The 13,342-nt window shown below is 48.0% G+C and overlaps 1 protein-coding gene across 3 annotated transcripts in view; it reads left to right on the forward strand.

Moving 5' to 3' along the window:
• LOC118364655 (myosin-9-like) overlaps positions 1-13,342 on the forward strand; it is a 31,620-nt gene extending 18,278 nt beyond the window's left edge. For all 3 annotated transcript variants that reach the window (XM_052491271.1, XM_052491273.1, XM_052491272.1), the window contains 33 exons: positions 141-239; positions 317-460; positions 544-639; positions 897-1,168; positions 1,448-1,621; positions 1,886-2,059; positions 2,178-2,292; positions 3,444-3,631; positions 3,800-3,921; positions 4,084-4,153; positions 4,260-4,420; positions 4,543-4,651; positions 4,771-4,902; positions 5,042-5,248; positions 5,348-5,485; positions 5,565-5,688; positions 5,763-5,934; positions 6,068-6,280; positions 6,542-6,686; positions 6,789-6,995; positions 7,092-7,196; positions 7,319-7,471; positions 7,611-7,859; positions 8,780-8,992; positions 9,110-9,322; positions 9,434-9,595; positions 9,733-9,861; positions 10,127-10,215; positions 10,335-10,458; positions 10,570-10,778; positions 10,963-11,071; positions 11,313-11,485; positions 11,750-13,342. In XM_052491271.1, the coding sequence (XP_052347231.1) occupies positions 141-239; positions 317-460; positions 544-639; positions 897-1,168; positions 1,448-1,621; positions 1,886-2,059; positions 2,178-2,292; positions 3,444-3,631; positions 3,800-3,921; positions 4,084-4,153; positions 4,260-4,420; positions 4,543-4,651; positions 4,771-4,902; positions 5,042-5,248; positions 5,348-5,485; positions 5,565-5,688; positions 5,763-5,934; positions 6,068-6,280; positions 6,542-6,686; positions 6,789-6,995; positions 7,092-7,196; positions 7,319-7,471; positions 7,611-7,859; positions 8,780-8,992; positions 9,110-9,322; positions 9,434-9,595; positions 9,733-9,861; positions 10,127-10,215; positions 10,335-10,458; positions 10,570-10,778; positions 10,963-11,071; positions 11,313-11,485; positions 11,750-11,858 (5,099 nt within the window). In that variant the 3' untranslated portion in view covers positions 11,859-13,342. The remainder of the gene's footprint in view (positions 1-140; positions 240-316; positions 461-543; positions 640-896; positions 1,169-1,447; positions 1,622-1,885; positions 2,060-2,177; positions 2,293-3,443; positions 3,632-3,799; positions 3,922-4,083; positions 4,154-4,259; positions 4,421-4,542; positions 4,652-4,770; positions 4,903-5,041; positions 5,249-5,347; positions 5,486-5,564; positions 5,689-5,762; positions 5,935-6,067; positions 6,281-6,541; positions 6,687-6,788; positions 6,996-7,091; positions 7,197-7,318; positions 7,472-7,610; positions 7,860-8,779; positions 8,993-9,109; positions 9,323-9,433; positions 9,596-9,732; positions 9,862-10,126; positions 10,216-10,334; positions 10,459-10,569; positions 10,779-10,962; positions 11,072-11,312; positions 11,486-11,749) is intronic.

Genomic DNA, 13,342 nt, shown 5'->3' on the forward strand with positions numbered 1-13,342 from the left:
ATAGATTGAAGTGTAGTTTAACTCCAGAAATCTCTCTGTTAGTCTTTCCAGTAAACTAGTAAGTCACACACACTTGCCCCGGCCAGTAGAAGCTCACAATCCAGTCTGAATGAGTGGCTCCTTGACTGTCTAACCACCAGACCTGCTGGAGAAGTCCCGTGCCATCCGCCAGGCCAAAGACGAGAGGACCTTCCATGTCTTCTATTACATGCTCACTGGTGCTGGAGACAAACTGCGCTGTAAGCCTCCTTCGTTATCACCTTTATCAAGTACTGCTAACTGCATATCAGATGTAATAACTCTGTGCTCTCCTCAGCCGAGCTGTGTCTGGAGGGCTACAACAACTACCGCTTCCTGGTCAATGGAAACGTGACCATCCCTGGCCAGCAGGATAAGGACCTGTTCACAGAGACCCTGGAGGCCTTTAGGATCATGGGCATTCCAGAGGATGAGCAGATTGGTGAGGGGGAGGACGGGACACACTACCCTCTCACTGGTTTACTTTGGGGGGGTGTGACTCTAACCTCTGGTCTCCTCATGCAGGTCTGCTGAAGGTGGTGTCTTCTGTGCTCCAGCTGGGCAACATGAGCTTTAAGAAGGAGCGCCATTCAGACCAGGCCTCCATGCCTGATGACACAGGTACAGCAAACCTTTATGTGGGCTGGTTTGATCATGACAAGGAGATCCTAGTATCTGTCAATTACACTACTGACCAGCAGATTATACACTTTTCAGTCCACCAGAATTATTTTTGGTTTCAAAGTCTAGTTCCATGCACTGTTGTAGGCATCAAACTGTTATTCCCTGGGGGGGTCCCTCACACCATCCCTCCCTCCCTCCCTCCCCCTCACAACACTAACTCTCATCTCTCTGTCCCCCATCCCTCCCTGTCACAGCTGCTCAGAAGGTGTGTCACCTGATGGGCATGAGCGTGACAGACTTCACCCGTGCCATCCTGTCCCCTCGTATCAAGGTGGGCAGGGACTACGTGCAGAAGGCCCAGACCCAGGAACAGGCTGAGTTTGCAGTGGAGGCCCTGGCCAAGGCCACCTACGAGAGGATGTTCCGCTGGCTGGTGATGAGGATCAACAAGGCCCTGGACAAGACCAAGAGACAGGGAGCCTCCTTCATCGGCATCCTGGACATCGCTGGCTTTGAGATCTTTGAGGTAAACTGGAGTGGGGGAAAGACCAACGATATTACAATGTTTTGAGCAAGACCCAGAGGGTATATTTGTTAAAAGCGATTTCCTCTTCTCTCGCCATCTCCACTTATCTAGTAAGACAGAATGGGGGTGAAATTCGGGTGGATGCCTACAGGGAATTTATTTTCACCTGTCTAGTTCTTTCACATCACTGCAGACTAGGAAAAGGGGACAAATACACTTGAGCCTCTTAGTTTTTGTTCATGATGGTGAATGCACTTTCTGACTTTCTTTCTCCTCTAGCTGAACTCATTTGAGCAGCTGTGCATCAACTACACCAACGAGAAGCTGCAGCAGCTGTTCAACCACACCATGTTCATCCTGGAGCAGGAGGAGTACCAGAGGGAGGGCATCGAGTGGAGCTTCATCGACTTCGGCCTGGACCTGCAGCCCTGCATCGACCTGATTGAGAAGCCTGTGAGTCTACCCCTCTGTCCCTTTGTATCTCCCTACCTTTAATCATGTACTGTATACTCCCTTTCTCACTCCACCCTTCCCTGTATGTAACTCCATGTTAACCTCTCACTTCCTACAGTCTCATCCCTTTCTCCCATATCTCTCCACCTGCTACCTCCCTTTCTCTCTCCTCCTCCCTCTATTTCTTTCAGTTCAGTCCCATGCTATGCTGCACCTCCAGGCTCCCTGGTCTCTCTGTAAGCCTTGTTCTCTGCTCTCCCTCAGGCTAGCCCCCCTGGTATCCTGGCCCTTTTGGATGAGGAGTGCTGGTTCCCCAAAGCCACTGACAAGAGCTTTGTGGAGAAGGTCCTGCAGGAGCAGGGCACCCACTCAAAGTTCCACAAGCCCAAGAAACTGAAAGATGAGGCTGACTTCTGCATCATTCACTACGCCGGGAAGGTAAACTGACCAGTAATGACGGAGGAGTTTAGACTGTTTAAACTGTGTGCACTTGGACATCATGTCCCAGGCAAACCTTGTGTAATACTATTGTCTGTATGTTGTGCCGTCTCCTCAGGTGGACTACAAGGCTGACGAGTGGCTGATGAAGAACATGGACCCTCTGAACGACAACGTGGCCACGCTGCTCAACCAGTCCACTGACAAGTTTGTGTCTGAACTGTGGAAGGATGGTGAGTGCAGCCAATGATGAGTTGGCAACCAGTAAGAAGAACAGACTTAAGTGGATTAACCTTCATGCTGGGAATTGCTGCTATGTTTTCAGTGAAGGGTCTCTTCCTGTCTCATATCCACTGTTCTCTCTTGTCTCGTATCCAATGTCTGGTGTCTGGACCTTTGTTCTTACCTGTTCACTCTGTTTTGGATTCTATCCATCTGCTCCTCTGTACGACCCGTTTTCGTCTGTTATTCTCCCTCTTACTGGGTCTCAGAGGTACAGAGGTCTCAGAGAGCCTATTTTTATCAGCGTTTTCCTTTTCTCCACTCAGATTCAGGTGACTGGTTTTGCTTTTTCATTTGTCTCCTTTATTTACTCCAATTCTGCTCATCCTTCTGTTCACAGTAATATGAACCTTTCCATCTTCTCAGCATCAACTGCCTATGTTTTTAGTCTGTCTTCATACCCTGTTTTCCCTGTGGCTCAATGTTGATTTACCATATATTTACAAGGGGTTATAATGACTGCCCCCCCCCAGCTGTGTGCAGTGAGATCTACCACTTGTTGCACTTTCATTGGACTTTCCTTCTCTCCCTCTGTGTAATAGTGTGGTTTGGGACCCCTGGTGTTGCTCATGGGTACTGCAGCAATGGGTATATACTGCATGGGTTTGGTTCCGTCGTCACCAATAAAAACATGCACAGTTTGTCACAAAACATTGATTTCCACATAGTATGTCGGTTCGCACCACACATTTGACATATTAAGATGGTCGCATAGTGCAAGCAGTTACGTGTATACACACACTTCACTCACTGCATCGAGTTGCGTCTCATTCTAGTGTGATTCCCTCCTCCCCCCCACACTTCACTGGCATTTTGACCCCTCTCATTCCCCAAATCCCCCTTCCTACTGTATTTGTCCTCTCTGCATTGACCCAGTATTGTGGTGTCACTGGTTTTGAACCTGTCACCATCTCTCACCATCCCCCATGTAGAGATGGGATCACCCCCCCCCCATCACCATTATACTCTGCTTCATGTGTTTTATGTTGTGGTTTGTTTTCACTGTGTGGAGTTTACCTGGTTAGATATCCTCAAACGTGAAAGCCTCTTGTCTCACGTCACCCTTTCTCCTCCTCTTTTTCTTCGGTCTGCCCCCTCTCAGTGGATCGTATTGTGGGCCTGGATAAGGTTGCAGGGATGTCTGAGATGCCTGGTGCCTTTAAGACCCGTAAAGGCATGTTCCGCACGGTGGGCCAGCTTTACAAGGAGCAGCTGTCCAAGCTCATGGCCACTCTGAGGAACACCAACCCCAACTTCGTCCGCTGCATCATCCCCAACCACGAGAAGAAGGTACCAGTAGATCAACTCCACCAGTGAAAACATTCAAACAATAGTTTCTCTCAAGATGCCATCGAACACAATACGCAACAGAGGCACCCACAGCTTATCTTAGTGGTATCTTGGCAGCTTTTTTTATTTCCACATCTAAACATGTTCCCTTTCTTTCCTCCCCTACAGGCTGGTAAGCTAGACCCCCACCTGGTTCTGGACCAGCTGAGGTGTAATGGTGTTCTGGAGGGGATCCGTATCTGCAGACAGGGCTTCCCCAACCGTATCGTCTTCCAGGAGTTCAGACAGAGGTACCGTGAACACTCCCATTGTGGCTGTATACAAATATGTCTATTTTCACCAGTTCCCCAACTTAACCTCATATTGTTGTTGCATCATGCTGTGTATGTTGCTTTTAGTGAGTTGAGTCCAACTGATGATCCCATGCATATACCTTTTGTCTCTCTATTAAGGTATGAGATCCTCACACCCAACTCCATCCCCAAGGGCTTCATGGATGGCAAACAGGCCTGTGTGCTCATGGTAAGAGAGGGGTATTATTATCTTGTTCTACAACATTGTCACTCATTCAGAATGAAGAGATGAATGTTGTCAGTTTAGCTGATTGTATACCTCACCCTCCTGTCAGATCAAAAGCCTGGAGCTGGATCCCAACCTGTTCAGGATTGGTCAGAGTAAGGTGTTCTTCAGGGCTGGAGTGCTGGCTCACCTGGAGGAGGAGAGAGACATGAAGATCACGGACGTCATCATCAGCTTCCAGGCCTGGTGCAGAGGCTACGTGGCCCGCAAGTAAGGAGACCCCCTGACTCCAACTGTCTATCATATGGCTGCAGTGGAAACGTTCTGCTTCATGTCTTATAACTGTATTTGGACGATACCAAAGTGTTGCTCTCTCTCTGCTTGCTCTGCAGGGCCTTTGCCAGGAGACAGCAGCAGCTGACCGCCATGAAGGTGATCCAGAGGAACTGTTCTGCCTACCTCAAACTCAGGAACTGGCAGTGGTGGAGACTCTTCACCAAGGTACACATTATACTTATGCTAATGTTGTTCCTATACAATGCTACTCGACTCAGCCAAACCCCCGGGGAATACTGGCGTACAACTGCCTTTTCTCTTCTCTGAACTGTCCCCCTCCCCAGGTGAAGCCCCTGCTGCAGGTGAGCAGGCAGGAGGAGGAGATGCAGGCCAAGGATGATGAGTTGAGCAAGGTGAAGGAGAGGCAGGAGTATGCTGAGATACAGCTGCAGGAGATGGAGGTCAAACAGCACCAGGTAAGATGGAGGCCCTCCATCACTGAAACAGCCCTGAAGTGACATGTTGATCATTTTATAATGAAACAATAATTGCTCAAGCTAACTTGAAAAATGCATTCATGAACCCGTAACACCATATTGTCTCTGTCTCCCTCAGTTGAGTGCTGAGAAGCAGGCCCTGCAGGAGCAGCTGCAGGCTGAGACAGAGTTGTGTGCCGAGGCTGAGGAGATGAGAGCCCGTCTGGCCGCTAAGAAGCAGGAGCTGGAGGAGATCCTTCATGACCTGGAGGCCAGAGTGGAGGAAGAGGAGGAGAGAGCCACACATCTGCAGACCGAGAAGAAGAAGATGCAGCAGAACATCACGGTGAGGACACACACAAACCAACACACACTTTGTGTGCAGCATGGCAGGTACACACTGTACTAACTCTTTCCCCTCCTGTGTGTGTGTGTGTGTGTGTAGGACCTGGAGCAGCAGTTGGATGAGGAGGAGGCTGCTAGGCAGCGGCTGCAGCTGGAGAAGGTGACCACAGACTCCAAGCTGAAGAAGATTGAGGAGGACGTCATGGTTCTTGAAGACCAGAACAACAAACTCATGAAGGTCCGTATACAACCAATTGGCAGACTGTTGTATGGATGGATAGAATTGTGTTTTGAAGTCCTGTTTGTGTGTCCCACAGGAGAAAAAGCTAATGGAGGAGCGTATCTCTGAGTTCACCTCTAACCTGACTGAGGAGGAGGAGAAGTCCAAGAGCCTTCAGAAACTCAAGAACAAACACGAGGCTATGATCACTGACCTAGAGGGTAGGTGGAGCACACACACCATGTTGACCAAGTTGCTCTTATATCCTACTTAACACTTTCTCCTTCTCTATTAGACCGCCTGCGCAGGGAGGAGAAGGGCCGTCAGGAGCTGGAGAAGAACCGGCGTAAGCTGGAGGGAGATTCTACTGATCTCCTTGACCAGATAGCTGAGCTGCAGGCCCAGATCGCTGAGCTCCGTGCCCAGCTGGCCAAGAAGGAGGAGGAGCTGCAGGCAGCCCTGGCCAGGTGGGATCTCTACAAGATCTCAGCAATCACATGCATACATACATAGTGACTTTAGTGTGATCACTCTGTAAATTGTATTTTCATGGCATAATGAATGTTATTACACCCTCCATTTTCCCTCTCGTCCCCTCAGGATTGAGGAGGAGGCAGCCCAGAAGAACTTGGCCCAAAAGAAGATCCGGGAGATGGAAGCCCAGCTATCTGAGCTGCAGGAGGACCTGGAGCTAGAGAGGGCCGCACGCACCAAGGCTGAGAAGAACCGCAGGGACCTGGGAGAGGAGCTGGAGGCCCTCAAGACTGAGCTGGAGGACACACTGGACTCCACCGCTGCCCAGCAAGAGCTCAGGTACTGACACCCGGAGGAGATCAGTTACGTAGTTGGCTACTGTTTTTCAATGAAACTGGTTTATTGTGAAATAAGATGACACATAGTGGATGCTATTTAGATGCCTTCATGTTGACCTTCTAGAAAAATGATTTCATGAGTTGATGACAATTCTCAGACTCAAATTCCGTTATGTTCCTCGTTTCCCAGTGTTTAGCTTAGCTCACAATCTGACAATTTCCGATTCCCTCTTTCCTTCATTTCTCTACTTCTGTCTGTCAGGACAAAGCGTGAGACTGAGGTGAACCAGCTGAAGAAGGTTCTAGAGGATGAAGGCAAGGTCCACGAGCAGCAGGTGGTGGAGATGAGACTGAAACATAGCCAGGCCTTCGATGAGCTCAACGAGCAACTGGAGCAGGCCAAGAGAGTGAGTGAAAGAGATATATATATATATATCTATCCTCAAATTCCTGTGTATTACAGTATCTGTACATGCACTGACCCCTGGTGTTCTGCCCCCCCCTAACAGAACAAGGTGTCGGTGGATAAGACTAAGCAGGCCCTGGAGAGTGAGCGTAACGAGCTGGCCATTGAGCTGCAGACCCTGATGCAGGGGAAGGGGGACTCTGAGCACCGCAGGAAGAAGGCTGAGGGCCAGGTCCAAGAGCTACAGGTCAAACACGGAGAGAGCGAGCGCCAGAGGATTGAGCTGGCAGAGAGAGTGGCCAAGATGCAGGTACAGTACTATTAATCTCCTTTCAGGTACGATTTGGAGCATATGGCCTGTACACTAGCTGGAAGGCCCATTTTTGGTTCTTGTGTTCCTCCCCAGGCCGAGTTGGAGACTGTCAATGGCTTGCTCAGTGAGGTGGAGGGTAAATCCATCAAAGCGTCCAAGGACTGCTCTTCTGTGGAGTCTCAGCTGCAGGATGTGCAGGTATAGTACTCCATAGACTACAACAGATCCAAGTATTCAATATTGCACTAGTTTTGTCATGGTTGTAAAAGCTCGGTCATTAAGCTGCTATAACTGTGCCAGTCTTTCTCTTCTACCTACAGGAGCTGCTCCAGGAGGAGACTCGTCAGAAGCTGTCCATGGGCACTCGTCTGCGTCAGCTGGAGGATGAACAGAACACTCTGAGAGAACAGCTGGAGGAGGAGGAGGAGGGCAAGAGGAATGTGGAGAAGCAGCTGCTCACCGTGCAGGCTCAGGTAGACACACTTACAGCAACATACACCTTAAAATTGGATTGATGCAAATGTGCTATTAGAATGTTTTTTGTTCAACACCTCACTAGAACCATAAACCGCACCACAGAATGTTTGAGTGACAAGCGGTGTCCCCCTATAGCTGGCAGAGATTAAGAAGAAGTCTGAGCAGGAAGCAGGCTGTCTGGAAAATGCGGAGGAGGGGAAGAAGAGGCTGCAGAGGGACCTGGAGGGGCTTGGCCAGCGGATGGAGGAGAAGTGCAGTGCCTTTGAGAAACTGGACAAGACCAAGACTCGTCTGCAACAGGAGCTGGACGACATGGTGGTGGACCAGGACCACCTCAGACAGATCGTAACCAACCTGGAGAAGAAGCAGAAGAAGTTTGACCAGGTTAGTAGTAACACTAGCTAGGTTTCCATCCAATTGGTGACAGATTTTCATGCAAATATAAAAAAATCTGCATAAAAACAATATATGCATTTTACCAGCAGAGATGTTTGCACCAAAGTGACTTGTTGTGAATAAAAGGCTGTAGGTGATGACATAGTGCACATAAAAATACCTTTTGTGGGTAAATGCCCATGTACCGAGGGAAACCAAGAAAGTTCCTTTAACTGGGTTTCCTTGGCATTTCAACTAATGGTTTTGTCCTCATCTTGGGGGGGGGGGGTGTTCTATAACGAATGTGTCTGCTCTGGCCTTGATATGGGCGCTTTAGCCTACAGCTTGCAGATGCAGTGCGGGTAAGCTACCTATAAAAGGTTATGGACATAAAAGTTAAGGTTTTTATTTGTTAAATGGCAGCCTTGCATTGACCATGTCACTAGAATAAGAGTAAGACCCTCAATTTATTGGAAAGGAGCAACAAAGCTCATTACTGTGCACTTTCACCACCCTGAAATTCATCCTAACTTATTTAATCTAACCTAGTAAACTGTATGCTTTCCTGAGTCGTAGTGGGAGGACCACACATGTCATCGCATTACTCCAAGTTTACTTCGATATGATGGTTACTATATCAATATTTGTGTATAAAGGTGTTTCACCATTTCTCGCAGAATTTAATTTTAGACACATCACATCTTGTCAAGTGTATTTTGAGTTGACAGATTTGCTGTTTCCATCAGGCCTGTTTTTTTATTTTTTTACCAGAGATTTACTTTACTCGCATGAAGATTCTAGGAAACCTGGTTACTGTCCACAATTAATTAACTCAAACTGGGGGGACTACTTGGAAGGGTTGATTCTGAAGATCTGTAACTAAGTATAGTGTGTAAGTATAGTGTGACATTCCTCCATTTTACTTCTAGATGCTGGCTGAGGAGAAGACCATCTCATGCCGCTATGCTGAGGAGAGGGACAAGGCTGAGGCTGAGGCCAGGGAAAAGGAGACCCGGACCCTGGCTCTGACCCGCGAGCTGGAATCCCTCCGTGACATGAAGGATGAGATGGACCGTGCCAACAAGCTGCTCCGTGCTGAGATGGAGGACCTGGTCTCCTCCAAGGACGACGTTGGCAAGAGTGTAAGACAGCCTAGGGGGTGGTTGAATTGTTCTAGGTAGAAATCAATTAAAATCCTCTGTTTTCATACTGGTCCCAAATTCCTATTTCTCATCACAATCTCTACTATTCTCCTTCAGGTACACGAGCTGGAGAAGTCCAAGCGTGGCATGGATCAGCAGCTGGAGGAGATGAGAACTCAGCTGGAGGAGCTGGAGGACGAGCTGCAGGCCACGGAGGACGCCAAGCTGCGTCTGGAGGTCAACATGCAGGCCATGAAGGCCCAGTACGAGAGAGACCTGGCAGGACGAGATGAGATGGGCGAGGAGAAGAAGAGACAACTGGTCAAACAGGTACACTAGTAGCTACAGGTTTGACTTTGTAGGTAGTGGTTCCTTAAGGTATTATTTGTCCACTGCATGATGGGACATGTAGTCCAGTGATTGAAAGCTTGAATCTCTCAGGTGCGGGAGATGGAGTTGGAGTTGGAGGATGAGAGGAAGCAGCGCTCTGTTGCCGTGGCAGCCCGTAAGAAGCTGGAGCTGGACCTGAAGGAGCTGGAGGCAGCCATCGACATGGCCAACAAGAACCGTGATGAGGCCCTCAAACAGCTTAAGAAGCTCCAGGTAACAACCAATTACATTATCACCAGCTTCTGACTAGTATGTTTATATACCATGACCACATTCTATTCTAATCCAGATGCATGCAGATTGTGAATAGTTTGCTTGAAATATGCTATGACCCTCTCCCTCTCCACCAGGCCCAGATGAAGGAGCTGCTGAGGGAGCTGGAGGACACTCGTATGTCCAGAGATGAGATCATGGCCCAGGCCAAGGAGAACGAGAAGAAGCTCAAGAGCATGGAGGCTGACATGATCCAGATGACAGAGGTCAGTCGGCGCTGCTGCCCCTCACCTGACCATCTCACACTAGTCTCTCGTTTTATTCTCACCTGACACCTCGCCCTCCCAAACAATACAAAACCTACTTCTGTAACTCTTTATAAATCCTATTGTGAAACTGTATTTGCACAAATCCTTCACTGGAATCATGATTAATGTGGGAAGGTAGTTATGAGAGCTTCTCAAGTTAGGATTTGGCCTATTCCCACGTACACGCTTTGGTTCTCACATACACTGACACGCCACCCCCCAGGAGCTGGCTTCTGCAGAGCGTGTAAAGAGACAGGCCCAGCAAGAGAGAGACGAGCTGCAGGATGAGATCAACAACCAGGCTGCCAAGAAGTAGGAACCATTTATTTTCTTTCATAACCTACTGTTTATCTCTGCTTCTAATGACCCAAATGTCTCTCCCTTGCTCGCTTATCTCATCCTTTCTTTCCCACCTTTCCTCTTCCCCTCAGTGCTCTGATTGCAGAGGAGAAAAGGAGACTGGAGGCTCGTATCGCACAGCTGGAGGAGGAGCTGGAGGAGGAGCAGTGTAACACTGAGCTGGTCAACGATAGGCTGAAGAGAGCTCTGCTGCAGGTAGGACAGCCAAGGACGGCAATTGACTTTCATGCCCCATGTGTACAGACTGGGATAGTGTACTTCTAATGATAAGGTGGGTCAGGCAGTTTAACCCCCTGTTTCTGTCAGACTGACCAGATGACTGTGGAGCTGACGGCAGAGCGCAGTACCTCCCAGCGCCTGGAGGGGGCCCGCTCCCAGCTGGAGCGCCAGAACAAGGAGCTGAAGCTGAAGCTGCAGGAGCTGGAAGGAACTGTCAAGTCCAAGTACAAGGCCACTATTGCCGCCCTGGAGGCCAAGATCGCCCAGCTGGAGGAGCAGGTGGACATCGAGACCAGGTGAGTGGGTCTGAACCTGACCTTAGACCACCTGCATCCTCCCTCAGATATCCTGCATCTCCTATGCTCTCCATAATGCAAAAAATAACTGAAATTGCAGCATGGGTGAGTTCAGATGGTGAAAATCCCACAAGCTAAGTAATGTTTCAGCCTGTCCATGTGACCCAGGTGTTTCTTTCCACAGGGAGAGGCAGCAGGCGTCCAAGCTGGTGCGCCGCACAGAGAAGAAGCTAAAGGAGGTCGTCCTCGCGGTGGACGACGAGAGACGCAACACAGAGCAGTACAAAGACCAGGTCAGGGCTCAGAAAACAAGCTTCAACACAATCCCAACAGCTTTACACCAGCAAACTTAGTCTCTATTTCCCCCTGTGTGACTCTATTTTGAAAGTATGTGAATGATTTAATAGAGTAGATTTATATAAAGCTTTCACTACATCTCTTTGTACTTTACATTGTCTTGGAACTCACCCTATCCACCACCTACATGTAGCATCCACCTTGGTACTTGATGCTAATGTGTGTGTGTGTACGCAGTCGGACAAGCTGAACTCTCGTATGAAGCAGCTGAAGAGGCAGCTTGAGGAGTCTGAGGAGGAGGCCCAGAGAGCCAACGCCAACCGCAGGAAACTGCAAAGGGAGCTGGAGGACGCCACAGAGTCAGCCGATGCCATGAACCGCGAGGTCAGCACCCTCAAGAGCAAGCTCAGGTACGTACACCTCCATCACCCAACTGGACTAAATGCTGACGCACTGAACTCAGTTGTAAATGAATCCGTCTGTACTAGCACCCTACACAGCATACTTGCATTTACAATGTATGTTTTAATCACATTCCCTCTGCGACATTACTGATCATATATCCAGAGGGACTTTTTTGGGGGGGGGCCCTCCATGACTCTTCCATGGTATGTGCTGTGCCCCTGTCATGATCTCTCTGCCCTAATCACTGATCTCTACCGTCTCTGTTCCAGGCGTGGGGACCTCCCCTTCACCATGCGCCGCATTGTCAGCCGCGCAGGCATTGAGAGTGACGAGGAGAGCGAGCCCAAGAGCGAGACACCTGAGCCCAAGCCTGAATGAACAGCCAGTGTTCCCTTCTGTCCATAGGATTGAACTGCAACAGTCGTACAACACACACAAACCCACACATATACCACTTAAAGTAACGCATGCACTTACAGGGGGACACAAACATGATACTGTATGATTTAGAGGCAGTAAATATACTTCACAGCCAAACCTCAGTCTCTCTTTAATGGGAGACTTGACAATCTATGTACACTTATATTCCATACAAGCCAATACAACAATACTTCAGACAATCACCATACTGTCATAACTCATATAAATTTGTGGGCCAAATTTATTTTCTCCTGCTTCATTCTCTGGGAAAAAAATAAATGAATGATATTTTTGTAAGGAAACATTCCATTAGAAATAGTATTTTTGGGCTCTTTTTCTAACTGAAGCAAGAACGAACGAAATGAATATAAATAAATGAAGAAGGATTACTCGAAGTGGACCAAAGTAATATCGCAATCTATAGATTTGTATTTTATGCTGTAGTTTTTATAATGGTCAAGTATGAAAGTACTACACGTCTATTATGGCTCTCGCTCGCTCTCACCTCAGTTTATAATGGAGGTTTATGTGCTCAATTGTACCGTATTAATTTAGCTGCGGATAGTACTTAAAACATATGCTTTTGGGCTTAAGAAAACGATACATCTATAGACACAAAAAGCACACAGAATTAGAGAAACGCATTAATGTACAAACATTTGATTTGTGCTGAATTGTCTTATTTTTGCACTGAGATGTGTGATAGACCACTGGTGCATTAAATTGAAGACATTGATAGACGGCAGATGCACCTCCAAACAAGAAAATACAAATTCAGAGGAACTGCAGGCTCCTATGTATTCATGCCAACACACACTAAAGCCTTACAGTCAAATTCTACTGTTCAAGGTTGTTATTACCTGGATCCACATATTTCTTTACTACTATCAATGTTTTTATTGATGCGCAGGGCGATGGTTACGGGGTGGTGGGGTAGTTTATTACTCACGACACGCTGTATTCTCAGAGCACTGCTTGGTGGGGTATAGGGGTGGTTGAACAGAGTAAAGCATGTTGGGATAAGTGGGACGTTCTATTTTGCAGCGCCGTGGCCGAACGCATCACATGATATCCTGATGGCATCTTTAAACTTTCTCTGACAGGAAGATGACTCCCTGTTGATATGCCTGGCCAGGTGTTAATCCCATGTATTTAAGGGATGGGGTGAGGTAGATGAGTGAAGGTGCTTTAGGTCTGGGTGAACTGACCCCTGCAGGCTGTGCTCAGGGTTGCCTTTTTTGCTCACACTGCTGGGAAGTGAGAGGAATTTGTTATTATTAATGATGGATAACAGACAAAAGATCACTCTCTCGCACTTGGAAGCAAAAAAGAAATCTCAATTTTGTACTGTTTATTTTCTCTGCAGCTCTGAAAAAAATGACATCTTGATGAGTTGTGAATTGTTGGTATTATTGCAATAAAGATGGCTTTCTAAACTGCAA

The sequence above is a fragment of the Oncorhynchus keta genome, chromosome 32, assembly GCF_023373465.1.
Source record: "Oncorhynchus keta strain PuntledgeMale-10-30-2019 chromosome 32, Oket_V2, whole genome shotgun sequence".
Classification (NCBI taxonomy): Eukaryota; Metazoa; Chordata; class Actinopteri; order Salmoniformes; family Salmonidae; genus Oncorhynchus; species Oncorhynchus keta.